This window comes from Gambusia affinis, linkage group LG20 (assembly GCF_019740435.1).
Source record: "Gambusia affinis linkage group LG20, SWU_Gaff_1.0, whole genome shotgun sequence".
In the NCBI taxonomy this organism is placed as follows: Eukaryota; Metazoa; Chordata; class Actinopteri; order Cyprinodontiformes; family Poeciliidae; genus Gambusia; species Gambusia affinis.
In genome coordinates, this window is record NC_057887.1 from 13058487 (window position 1) to 13071249 (window position 12763).

The window sequence follows — 12763 nt, forward strand, 5'->3', positions numbered from 1 at the left end:
TAAAGTCCAATTGTTTTTTTTTGTTGTTTTTTTTGTAGGGATGAGATAACTAACATCCCATTGTTGTAGAGTAACAGACACTTGCTGTATGAAAATAACGGCAGCAGGTTTCCAAAACCTTTCGGCTCAATTGAACAAATTTATTGTCTGTATCAGAACGAGATTTAGATCATTTTCTTTTAAAACACTTGCAGAATTTAGACAAGTTTAATTAATTGGATAAAAGCTGATTTGGGTGGAGCAAAGTCGACTTTACAGTAAAAGTCTCTGGATAGACCTGGTTCTATGTAGCAGCTGCCCTCCCATATAGTGATGATGTGTGTGTCTAGCAAAGAGTATTTAGTTTTAACATCAATGCTATGATCATTTATTCAGTTTTTGGGAATGTGGTAAACTATAATTAACTCTGATGAGCAAAACAAAAACATGGATGTAAATTTGCTGTCAATGTAATCAGGCCATTTTATTTATTTTGTTGTCTCACCCGTTCCTCAAAGGTAAAGTCGGGCGTGGAGCACCGAGTGTCCTCATTGGACAGCAGCCGGTGGGAGTCGCGGGAACAGGGAGTCTGGGGGTTGGACGAGGCGTCGGGGCTGGGGGGGCTCATGGGCGACGGCACGTGACTGTAGTCGTGCAGCGAGGGGCAGTGGCCGGGGTCCGGCGATGCGGGCTGAGGGGTGGGTGGGTTGGTCCCATACAGCAGAGGCGTGGTCCGTCCATCCACAGATTTGTATGACCTGAGGGACACGAGTGTCGGTGTCGTGTAACTTGGACACGAGGAAGCTTCGGTAATGAGGGGGGAACCAACTCACCTGCTGCCCCTGCGTTTAGCCGGAGCCAGCGCCATCCAGGTCCAACGGGAGCGCTCCTGATCCTCGTAGGGCTGGTGATGCTGGATGAAGGCAGCGTCCGTCAGGTCCTCCACCTGCAGGCCGACAGCAGCCAATAAAAACGCCGCTACGTCTTCAGAAAGCTGCCCTCCACATTTTTAGATTAACCCTTTATTACAGTGGTAATTGTATTTTTTTTTTAATACATCTATAACAGCAATTTTACTTTCATATGAAATCAGATTTTTATTTTTATTGACTTTAAAGAACATAAATCATGTTTTACATCAAAGGTTTGGTATAAAAGGCGACAAGCAAAATGCTTAATTTAATCCGCCTCTGCCTATATAGTAAAATTAAATTCCATCTAAACAATTGCTATACCATGGCAACAGGGTTTAATAAACAGAATATCTGTGATTAATTACACGAAGGTGATGAACAATCCAGAACTTCATGTGGCAGAACCTTATTAAAATAATTTTTCTTTCTAAACGTCACAATAAAAGCACCACTTTGTGTTACAGCAACACAGTTTTATTAGTCAAATGTTTTTTTTGGGACTTGTCCAACAGATACTTGGACTAGACAGATTGAGGGGATGTGTGAGGAGGCTGATTCTCAAATGTTCCATGTGTGATTTAAATGAAACGTAAAATGAAACAATGTTTTATTGTCCTTTGAATATGATTATCAGAAATGAATTGCACAACTGCAGTGATTATGCTCTGCCTTTTACAACTCTCTTGAAGGGAAAAAAACCCCCAACAAGAAACAATGCTTTTGTCTCCAAGTCAAGAATAAAGAATATTTGATTGGGAAATGTGAGAAATCATGACTCAACTTTGCCTGCAGCAATTAAAAAGCACCAACACATGCATACAAAACACTTCAGGAATCATTTATGGCTAAAACCAGATATTGTTTACTAAAGACTATTCTAGTCTCTGCTGATAAACAAGTTTATCGCAGGCTGGTCAATACATTCCACTTTTTTTTTTTAAAGACGTTGGTAAACTTTGCTGGAAATTAGATCTGTTGTTAAATTAGCTCCTTATTGTTTTTCTCAATTCAATTATATCTTTCCTAAATACAAGAAAAAAAAAATGCTGGCACTTTTCCTGGATTTTTTTTTTCGTGATTAATTAGAAACATTTTAAATCTCTGGAGAAAAAGGCTATTAAAGGTTATTAGAAACATTCATCTTATACAAGTCGGTTAAATATTTGACCACCAGGTGTCACTGTTTGCTCAGTTGGAATATAAAGGCTTTCGCCCATAAACTTTGAATTGAAATGATTATAACTAAACAACTGAGAGCCATAAAACTGAACTGGAGTGCCTACCTCTCGCTCGTTCTCCTCTGCTGTTATCGGCTGAGAGAAAATGTCCACTGATCGCCAACTAGCAGAACAACGAGACATGTTGAGCATAGAAACCTGGAAGCTGGTGAGGATAAGCAGTCAGAAGTGACAGCAGGAGCCGGTTACCTCGGAGTGAGGATCTCTTTGTACTGCAGCTTCTCCACTCGGGTGGTGGCCGCCACAGACATGGGGATCACTATGTTATTGATGTCGAAGGAACTCTCGCCACGCCTCCGCTTGATTGGCTGCTGCTGAAGGACGAGAAAACATCAACAAATGTAACAGTCGTTCTCATTACAAAGTGAACATTTTTAAACTGTCAGGTGATTTGAAGCATTAATTGTGATTAATGTGAATTTCTAAAGAACTTTGAAAACTTCTACTAGTGTGGTAAAAACTTTAAAGACATAAACTTTAACAAGATGTATTAGGAAAAAAATGTGTTGATGTTAAACTAGAAACAGCTTGGCTCCTATAACCAAATCAAATGGATGTTTATGTTTCTCTTCTTGCGCTCCACCACCAGAAAAAGTTAAAACCACAAGCAGTTTCGGTTTGAGTCTCAGTCTCAACCAAGGCTGCTTTTATCAAAAACTTTCGGGCGGTCTCTATGCGTTCGTGATCTGTGTACAGTTTGAAACATTTACAGTAAAGCTGCACCCATCCAGCCTGAAGTTTTTAAATCAGGTGGTGAACCACTCCATGAAAACTATGATCTGCAGCATCCTGAAACTACATTTTTAGGCTTTTGCTGCAGAATTGGAGAAAGTAGATCAAGATCCCTCCAACATTCAGATTTCAAAACAGGAGTGTTGACAAAAACAGATATAAATAATATATGTTTGGGTGATTCTGAAATCAAATAAAATTTTATTCGTATAGTACATTTCAGCAGCAAAGCATTTCAAAGTGCTTTACATCATATCAAACAGAAACACAATGCAACATAGAATCAACAATCAAAATACGACAATAAGTCAAGAAACTAACCAGGTCTAAGGGCAAAAACATTTGCAAAACATTCAAAACAGACATTTGGTTTATAAAACTATAATTAGATTTTATTTTTTTTTCTTGTTAAACTTTTGTCTCTAGCAGGTGTTCAAGTACCAGAGTGTAAAACGTTTAGTCAACTATAGAGGATGTAAAGATCAGGCTTTAAAAGAATAAGTTGTAAATGTGCTACTATCATACCAAAGTGTGTGTTTCCTGTTTGTTCTATCTTTTGTAGATTTAGGACTATTTACTCCTTAATGCTTCAATAGATAACCTTCATAAAAATGTATTTCTTAAAATCATTGTTAAGACTGTCACTATGTTCTTTGGTAGAATAAGTGACAGATAATCTGTGAACAAAATGAAGGTTCTTTGCCTCATTTCTATGATTCCATTTGCCATCTGCAAAATAAAAAAATGTATAGAAAATCTATCTTCATGTAAATTCATGTAATGTTTTTATCCTTTGATCTGAAGCATCACAGAAAAAACTCACCCTAGTACTGGCATTAAAAAAAACAAAAAAACTGGTGGAAAGGGAAATATTCAAGTTAATTTCAATTTAATAGTCAATTTAAATTAAAACTGACAAATGCAGATAAGTGTGTGGTTATGAATGTACTGTGAGTGGTAAAATACTAAGTATGATTATCATTACATGTTGTCCTTAAACAAAATGATCGATATTGGTGTATATGTAGCACTCATTATTAAAAGGAGATTAATTTGTGCAGCCATTATAAGCTCTTTTCTTTTTTATTTGACTTAATAGATACAGTGTTTCAAACCACCGATGTAGTCAAAGCCAACTTTTCCTTCAGGTGCTCTTCAGTCTATTTCCCAACACAGTGTGTGTGTGGTGGTGGGCTTTGTGTTTACCGGTGTGCTGGGGACGCTCTGGCTGCCGGCGCCCAGCTGCGTGGACGTATCCGACGACGTGGACAGCTGGCGCATCAGCGGGCTGTGAAGCGACGGGTGCATGTTGGCCAGTGTTGTGCAGGGACTGCTTGTGTCCAAGAAAAGCTTCGGGGAAGCTATCGGGAAAAGACGCACGGATGTAGGAGATGGAGAGGTGTTTTAACCTCTAGTTTGTATTGACATGCGTGTCAGGGGGAACTCACTGTCAGCCCTGTCCAGCGAGTGCTCTCTTAATCTCTTGCGGCTGTAGTTCTTGTCGTAGGGTCCTAACGGAGTGGAGAGGGTGTGCAGTCGCTCGGTTTTGCACCCACCCTGGTTGTCGAGTCTGGGCATGCTCAGTATGGCGCTGCTGCTGCTGTTACTGCCCATGCTGCCATCAACGGTCCTCTGCTTGTCAATGCGATTCTTACAGTGGCTCAGTCCTGCGACACCAACCACAAAAACGGTTATTTTAAAAACTTTGTAGTTTTTAAGTCCTGATTTATTCATCTGCTTTTGGAGGGGAAAGCAGCATTTCCCTCTTACAGTTATCAGAAATGTATGAAGCAAACAGTTCTGCATAACAATCAACACGTCCTGGTTTCTTAGAAAGCTTTCTTGGAATAAAGTTAAGGCTTTAAAATTATCCAACATGTGAACAAGTTTCAATTTTCATATTTGAGTTTTTTCCCCCTCAGATCAACAATTTACAACACAAAACCTTTTTTTTTTTGATGAGGTCTTATGCCATAGTTATTAAAAAAAAACAGAGGAACTACACTAATGTTAGCCTATCGCTTATTCAAACTTCCCTGAACTTTAACATCATCAGCAAGAGCTGAGTGTATCGAATCATATATATATTTTTAGAAACAAATCAACATCCTGCAGGAAATCCTGAGATGCGTAAATATATACAGTAGTCATGCAAATCGGATAATAATGTCATCTAATAATAACTGTTATTTTAAAGGATATTTAGTGTATGGTGTAAAGTCTAAACATAAAGTACCTGGATATATAATCAAGGTAAAAAAAAAAAAAAAAACCCAAGAAACTAATTCAAGTTTACAGGAAACCCCGGTACTCACTGACTGCCATGAGGGAGCTGGTGAACTTGTGCTTCTCTTTGGATGAGGAGAGCTTGTGTTTAAGCGACAGCTTCTTCAGGGGTTTGCTCCTCTCCAACGACTTGGACTGCCACTGGCTCTTCATCACTTGCTGCAGACGAAGGCCCACAGAAACATCTGGGGAAGATGGAATGAAGAAGGTCAAACCGGGATGATTTTATTATATCAGGAAGACTCCTCATATTCATCTCCCATATCAAAGGAGGAGTCATACTTTATCCACAGCAGAAAAAAAATATGTTCTCAAAATAACACTAAACTTTAATTATTCATAAATAGTCCATGATTTGCTCCAGTAGCAACTACTCAGTTACTCAGCTATATTGCATTAAAAGAAAGCGAGGGGGAAAAAAAAAAAAAAAAAAAAAAAAAAGCTGAAAATGTTGTCTAAGAATTTCCTGCCGTCTGCCTCTTTATGGCCACTCCCTGCCTGCCTTCCTCTCCAAGATGTAGAGTAGGAAATGGCTGCATAAACTTCAGCGCTGCACTGACCGTCAGGGAAGGAGAGGATAGGGTGGACGCCAAGATCCAGCCTTGACAGGCGCTCCAGGGTGGGAAGCTCGTACTGGGGTTCCTCTCTTGGGGTGGGCCAGCCACCACACATCACACAGCTGGGGTTCACCCTGCAGTTACACTGCGTACAGCTGCTCCTCGGGGTCTACCAGGCGACAACACAGGGGCTCGTTAAAGACTGCTTTATTTATACTCAATTCATCATACACATCATATGTGCAGTCAGAGCAGTTAATTTGTTTTTGTCTTGGCAAAAAGTGCCACCTTTCTTGGCATAGAAAGGTGATTTTTTTTTTTTTTTTTTGAAAATCCGGATTCCCGCAAGTTTATGTAACTTCATTGTAACATTATAAACTAACTGTTCAACACAATCTTGTTTAAACTGCAAGAACGACAAAAATAGGTTTATAGCCTAAATTGTGCTTAATTTACCAAATAAAATCAGTCAGGATAAAAGTCCTGTTAAGTTGGTATTTTTCAGCTCTGGCAATGTTTAAATTATAGCTTTCACTAATTTAATGGAACCATCAACTTCAATTTGTGTTTTCCTCCTGAGCCAAGTGACTGGAGACATTTAGCAACTCAGCCAACTCACTTTATTGCATTCTTACCCTATACAGTAAAGCTTGGTTACAGTTACTGATGACCATCTAAAAATCACTGTTATTGAGTCAAGTCTTGTCAAAATTAAATTTGCCCATAATGAAGACGCTGGTACAAGATGACGCAAGTAAAACATGGGTTGTTTGTCTAAACACACAATTTTAAGACATGAAGTCAGTCTTAAAAATTAGTTTCCCAGTGAAGTTAAATATCTAGAAATTAATCCTCGACAATCATCGCTTCTCTGAGATTTTGACTTTTGTCGCAACGCAACATTTTAAATCCTTAGCAACAACTGAACCAATGAATGTTTCTAATGTATTAAGAAGACAAACTGATGCATGAATTGAACTGAAAACGTTGATGCATTTCAGAAAAACACTTAATAGTGCAATTTTGATATCCTCCTGACATTTGGTCATTGTATTATTTGAATAATTACAAATTGATCAGATGGTGAACAAATGTACAAATTTAAGACGTACCTAAACATAACAAAATCCTATGGCTGAAATTATAGACATATTGTCATCTTAGTATGTCTGTAGTTGAACTCGACATGATTAACCTGCAACCTTTAAAACCTTATAAAAAGATGGATTTTCAAACTAAACTCTCATTAAATCAGTGACAAAGGTTCACAATCAACTCACGTTTCCAATTCTCAATTAAAAACTGAGAGAGCGATTGTCCTCTTTTGTTGTGCGACTCAATGCAGAGAGTTTTCCATTCACAAGTCAGCCATTTCTTGTTTACTCAGTTATTAGGTTGCAGGCCAGAAGGCACTCATCAAAGTGCAGTGGAGCAACACAAGACGCTCTGAGAACAATGGTGCATTCACCGCCACTGAATGAGCATCAAATACCAGAAGATTTTAGCCAACAAAAGCCAATTCTCTGAGTTTTTAAAGCAAACGTATTGAATAAAACACGACGGATCAAAAATATCTGGTATTAAAGTTCAACAGCAACAAACAAAACAGGGCTGGGATGGGCAGACCAGCTCACCTTGCCGTTGAGGTTCGTCACCGCGTTCGGCTGAATGAGCCGCCGCCGCCGGCAGCCAACAAGCGGCCGTGTACGCGCAGCCACACACGTGCCGTCATAGGCCGGCTGGAGCTTGCCGTCTGCACTGTCCGCCATCCTGCCACAACAAAGAGTTGATGGGTCATCAGGAATACCTACACAATGGTTTTATTAAAACCTTTTCTGCTTTAAAGTAACATCTGGCCATAAAGTTACATCCATTCTGGTTAACATCCAGTTAACATTCCAACTAGGATATATATATATATAAAAAAAAAAAAAATGTCCTGACTGGAACTGATCTCTAATTTTGTTTAAGATTTGGCAGACAGATTGTGATTTAATTAGCCTAAAGCAGGCTTCTAGAAGTTGAGTTGTTGGCACTTCGTTCCGCATAATCAAAAACACCCAGGAAAGTGTTCGCCATGGTGGTGGTGACAAGAACAGGCAGACGACATCAGGCTGAGAACAAAATCGCACAATTTTTGTCATGCTGCTGCAACAATGAAAGCCGAGTGTCTGTATTTTGACCATGCAGGCCATTAAGGCTAAGTCAGAGGAAGAAAGAAAAAAAAAAAAGGAAAGAAAAAGAGCTGCCAATTTTTAAATTGAGCTTTGAATCTGGGAGAAAGTTGCAGCATTACAAAAAAATATTCCAGTTTATGAATCAAACCACATTTCCCTAACCTTTGGTTTTAATTTTAGAATCTCCTCATTTATCAAAGAAAATGAAGTAAAAATTGGCCTATTTTAGTCTTTCACCGCTTTATTGTTTATGTGCCTCATTATGTACCACTCCCTCATCATATAATAGTTGAAAGCAGTTATGATGAATGTTTTTTTTCCCTCAAAGCAGATATTTCAACAGGAGCATTTTTAAACATCTCGGTTCCAGTCTGTGTTATAATGATCAAACCGTCAGCCTGAAGCCCCGTTTAATCAGCTCATCAAGTGAAAGCAGTCGTTTTCTTTAATAACTACAGCGCTGCTCTTTAGTCATGACAAGTTAAAATGTGGCCTGTAAAACAAGCCTCGAGACGTTCCTGCTGATGAACAGATCCAGAGTCTAATCACTGTAGCTCTCGGTAACATCAGCATCTGATAATTACACATCCATTACTGTGGACAACCTGCTCTTCCTTTTCTCAGAAATCTCAACATGAAGGTAATGATTAGCTGTACCTGCTGAGGACGCCATTGACTGGCTGCCCGTTCTGACCTTTCCACGGGCCCTGCTCTGTGCCGGTGACGTGGGCGGGGCTTGTGTTGTCCAGCCGTTCTGCACCAACATCCTGCGTCAACAGATAAGACAGAAACCAGTTGAGACTACACCTCGGCGTGTTAACTGGAACAGCCTGACCCCGCAGCGCCCAGCCGGGCCGGGATATTTAAGGAAACGACATAACAGATGAACCAAACCATCCCCGTCCTGAATTATTCAGACAGATTTGTTAAAAGGGCTGGAATCTCCCAAAGCTAAAATATCTGCTCTCCTTCAGAATTTTCAGCTTGCTCTGCTTCACAAGCTTTTAATGGTCTTTCAAATGAGAAATGTCTTCATAAGGACACCAAAGCATGCAGTTGGGAGCTTAAAATGAGAAACTGCACCAAGAATAAGAGAAAAACAAACTGTTCTCTACTTTAAACACACACACACACACACACACACACACTACTTCAGGGCCACATTCTTTCAAACAATTTCAGTTGAGGCAAAGAGAAGCACATTTTGAGACAAATTGACAAAAATTGCCTGTGTAAGAATGCTGAAAGAGCTTTTTCTTTTTTTTTTTTTTTTTTTTAATTGAGTTTGTTTGTTGGAAGTTGAGAGAAAGAAAAATCTTTTCCTTCAGACGCTTATTTCTTTTCCATGTTTTCTTTGATTTAGAGAAACAAACGGGTTCATTGTTTCTCACTATCAGAAAAAAACAAAAAAAACTTGTGGAGAGGAGTCAGCAGGAAGTCTTACGTTTGTATACTAAAATAAAACACAGAATGAGGTGCTGCTCAACTCAAATATTTTCTAAGCTAGTTTGCATTATGACAGAGCGCCTCAGTAAAACAAACATTCTTAACAGCAACAGGATGCAGAACTGATCTACTACAGCCTTAGTCCGAACATTTATCACACTTTTTAAGTTAAGCACCTTAGCTTAAACTGATTTACAACTTTGCTGGGGTTTTGGCAAGATAAAACAGATTGGAAGACACACCAAATAAAAAAAAAATAAAATAAAACACACATACACCAGGCAAAACAAAACAGCCTAATTAAACTAGAATGGGGTTTTAAGAGAAGCTATCTGTAATAATACAGCCGGCCTTAAAACTTTCAGTTTTAATCAAAAACAATAACGGTCAGAGTTCAAAGGTTTACTGACAGCACTTTATGAATATTACTGAATGCTACATGAGCCAGTTTGCCTGCAGCTCTCAGAGGAACCTTTGAGGGTCACAGTTGTATATTAAATTTCAATCTAAAAGGTATTAGTTCTTTTATAAGATACATCTAAACAATAATTTAATTTTGGATAATTACATCTACACTACATTGGAACATTACGTATCACCACTAACTGTAATAATAAAAATAAAGATAAAAAGCTTTTCCATCAGGACATCACCTGTCCACCCTACCAAAGGTACCAAGAGCTGCTTTAATGACCGTGGCGTCACTTTGCGGACCGGATCAAAACCAAGACAATCTATGGAGTACTGCAGAGATGAAAATGAGCAACAGCAGATCCATTAAAGGAGACGAGCTGAATGCTGTCGTTAAAGCAACCTGGCCTTCCACAACACTTCAGCAGAGCCTCAAGCTGATTGCCTCAATGCCACACTGCACTGATGCAATAATTCATGCATAAGGAGTACTGAGTGTGCCGATCACATCTATGCTAAAAATCCTTTTTTAAGTCTTCTAATACTTCAATAATATTGTACCGTACTGAAATGCACCTGTAAGCTCAACCTGAGAGAATTAATACTTCTGAAATTCATTTCTCATGACAATGATAGGGCAGCAGTGGCCTGTACTTGTATAGAGCTCTATCTAGTCAAGAGACTAGATAAAAGCCCTTTACACTACATTCAGTCATTCACACACACATGCACGCACACACTGTTGGAGATGAGCTACATAGTAGCCATAGCAGCAGGCAAAGTGGGTGAAGAGTTTTGCTCAAAGACAACAGACAGGATTTGAACTGGCAACCCACCAGTGACAGGAAAACCTCCTACCACAGTTGCCCCAATGATGTGTTACAATGGGCTTCTCGAGCATACACCAAACAGAAAAAGTCAACTCATGCTGAATTTGATCAAATTCCCTGTAATGCCAAAAATATTGTGGAAGTGAGCCAAGGAAAGGCTTTGCTGAGTGCTGTATCCAAATATAATTTTGTGCTACTACATAACATGATGCACTCTAAAATGTTAGCCAAATAACTTCCATTTATCCATAAAAAGAAAAAAATCTGGTTTATTTTAAAATTAGGAAAATGCATCGTGATAAACTGTGGTTGCTTTTAATGAACAAATATTAAATAAAGCTGATTTGCTAGTAATATTGGGTTATCTTAAATAAAAGTGGAAGCCAATTTCTTCTTCAATCAAGTCATGAAACCTCATGTGGCATTTGTAACAAAGCCGTGCAAAACCAGAAAAAAATGAGGCACATTTGCTATTTTAACACAAATCCTTGAGCTGGTAGGAAAGGATTTTGCTCCGATAGAAGGTCAGCAGTATAAACACTAAAACCTGTTAGTTACCTGAGCATTTACAGGCTCCGTCTTCACTTCGGTGCCAGCTGTGAGCAAAGTGCTGGGGGCAAGTCCTCCCAACTCTACAGAACCCTATGGATCAAACACATGTGTTCAACTTTAACCACAAAAAGTATACCAATTACGATTCCCCTGTTAAATATCACAATAAAAATATACATGCTAAAATACAATTCCAATTTTCTCTCTGCTCTCTACTGTTAAGGTCCTTCAAGTCACTCCTGACAAGAACAGTCGGCAGCTTCCCCTGTGTCTGGTGAGAACAGCGAGACTCCGAACAACAGACTCAAGATACCACTGCCATGCAAAGCAAAATTCAACATATTTGAGACAAATATTGTGCAATATTAAGTTTTGATGCCACTTTATTTGTAGGAAATTATATTCAAAGTGTCAAAAGATAGAGTCAAACCTAACACGATAATGCTTAAGCTCAGAGATAAAAACACACAGCAAGAGTTAGAAGCATCTCAGTTGAGAAATTGGTGTGACACGCAAATGGAAGATTTATCATCAAAATATTTAATTATTCCTCTAGAGCATGAGTTTCTAATATAATGTAGCCCTACAGTACAGGAGCTTAGAGAGACCAAAATATGCTAGCATTTTGCATTTGTGATTAACATTTATGAACACCAAAACAGCAGACTCCATGTAAATTCCATAGAAAGCGGACCGCCTACCCTCGCTCAAGATTCCCAAGGGACCAACATTTTCACATCACACAAGTTCCTTAGTGGATGGAGGTTGAAGCTCCCAAGTATAAAGTAGATCAAATCTGTTGCATTCAATCAGGCTTTCTGTTACCTGCTCAAAGTCTAGCTTCTTCCAGCTTCTTGCTTCTGAGCTTTGCATTTGACACTGTAGATCATCAGATTCTCTTACATAGATTAAAACATTGTGTTGGCCTGAGTGGCCCAGTATTTGAATGGTTTAAATATTATTTAGAATTCAGAACTTTCTCAGTTCATATTGACCAATGCTGTTCATGGGGCAAACCTTTAAAGTACGGTGTTCCCCAAGGCTCAATTTTAGGTCCCATTTTGTTTATTGCCTCTCGGTGAGATTTTCCATAAATTTAACATCTCTTTTCATTGCTTTGCAGATGACATCCAGATTTATATGCCCTTTAAACTACAAAATAGTAAAAATAAATCTCTTCAGCTATTGATAAGATTGTTTAGCTGAAGTCAAATCTTGGATGGAACAAAACTTTCTTCACCTCAATCATAGTAAAACTCAAGTTATATTATTTGGTCAAAGTCTTCACACTACAAATCCAGATGTGATTCTTGGTTCTTTAGCTAGGTTTTGTCAGACCTCTGCTAGGAATCTTGGTTTTACTTTAGATAGCTGTTTAAAGCTAGATAAACTAGTTAGCTCTGTCGTTAAATCAAGTTTTTATCACCTGCGGATTTTAGCAAAAATTAAAACTTACTTTTGTTTTAAGGACTTTGAAGGACTTATCCATGCCTCCATTACATCTCGTTTGGATCATTGCAATTCATTATATAGAGTCATGGATAAATCACAGATGCAGCGACTTCAAATGATCCAGAACACAACAGCGCAGCTTCTTACAGGAACCAGGAAGCACGACCATATAAGGCCCATACTGGCCTC

General features: G+C 38.8%; 1 protein-coding gene across 6 annotated transcripts in view; it reads right to left on the bottom strand.

Annotated features, from left to right (window-relative positions):
* LOC122822857 (KAT8 regulatory NSL complex subunit 1-like) overlaps window positions 1-12763 on the bottom strand; it is a 41135-nt gene that overhangs the window by 1927 nt on the left and 26445 nt on the right. For 3 of the 6 annotated variants that reach the window (XM_044101829.1, XM_044101828.1, XM_044101830.1), the window contains 11 exons: window positions 11129-11212; window positions 8541-8650; window positions 7341-7476; window positions 5710-5875; window positions 5179-5334; window positions 4312-4530; window positions 4070-4224; window positions 2321-2445; window positions 2177-2234; window positions 813-925; window positions 485-737 (listed from right to left, as the gene is read on the bottom strand). In XM_044101829.1, the coding sequence (XP_043957764.1) occupies window positions 485-737; window positions 813-925; window positions 2177-2234; window positions 2321-2445; window positions 4070-4224; window positions 4312-4530; window positions 5179-5334; window positions 5710-5875; window positions 7341-7476; window positions 8541-8650; window positions 11129-11212 (1575 nt within the window). The remainder of the gene's footprint in view (window positions 1-484; window positions 738-812; window positions 926-2176; window positions 2235-2320; window positions 2446-4069; window positions 4225-4311; window positions 4531-5178; window positions 5335-5709; window positions 5876-7340; window positions 7477-8540; window positions 8651-11128; window positions 11213-12763) is intronic. The other 3 variants (XM_044101831.1, XM_044101833.1, XM_044101832.1) reach the window with 3 other exon arrangements.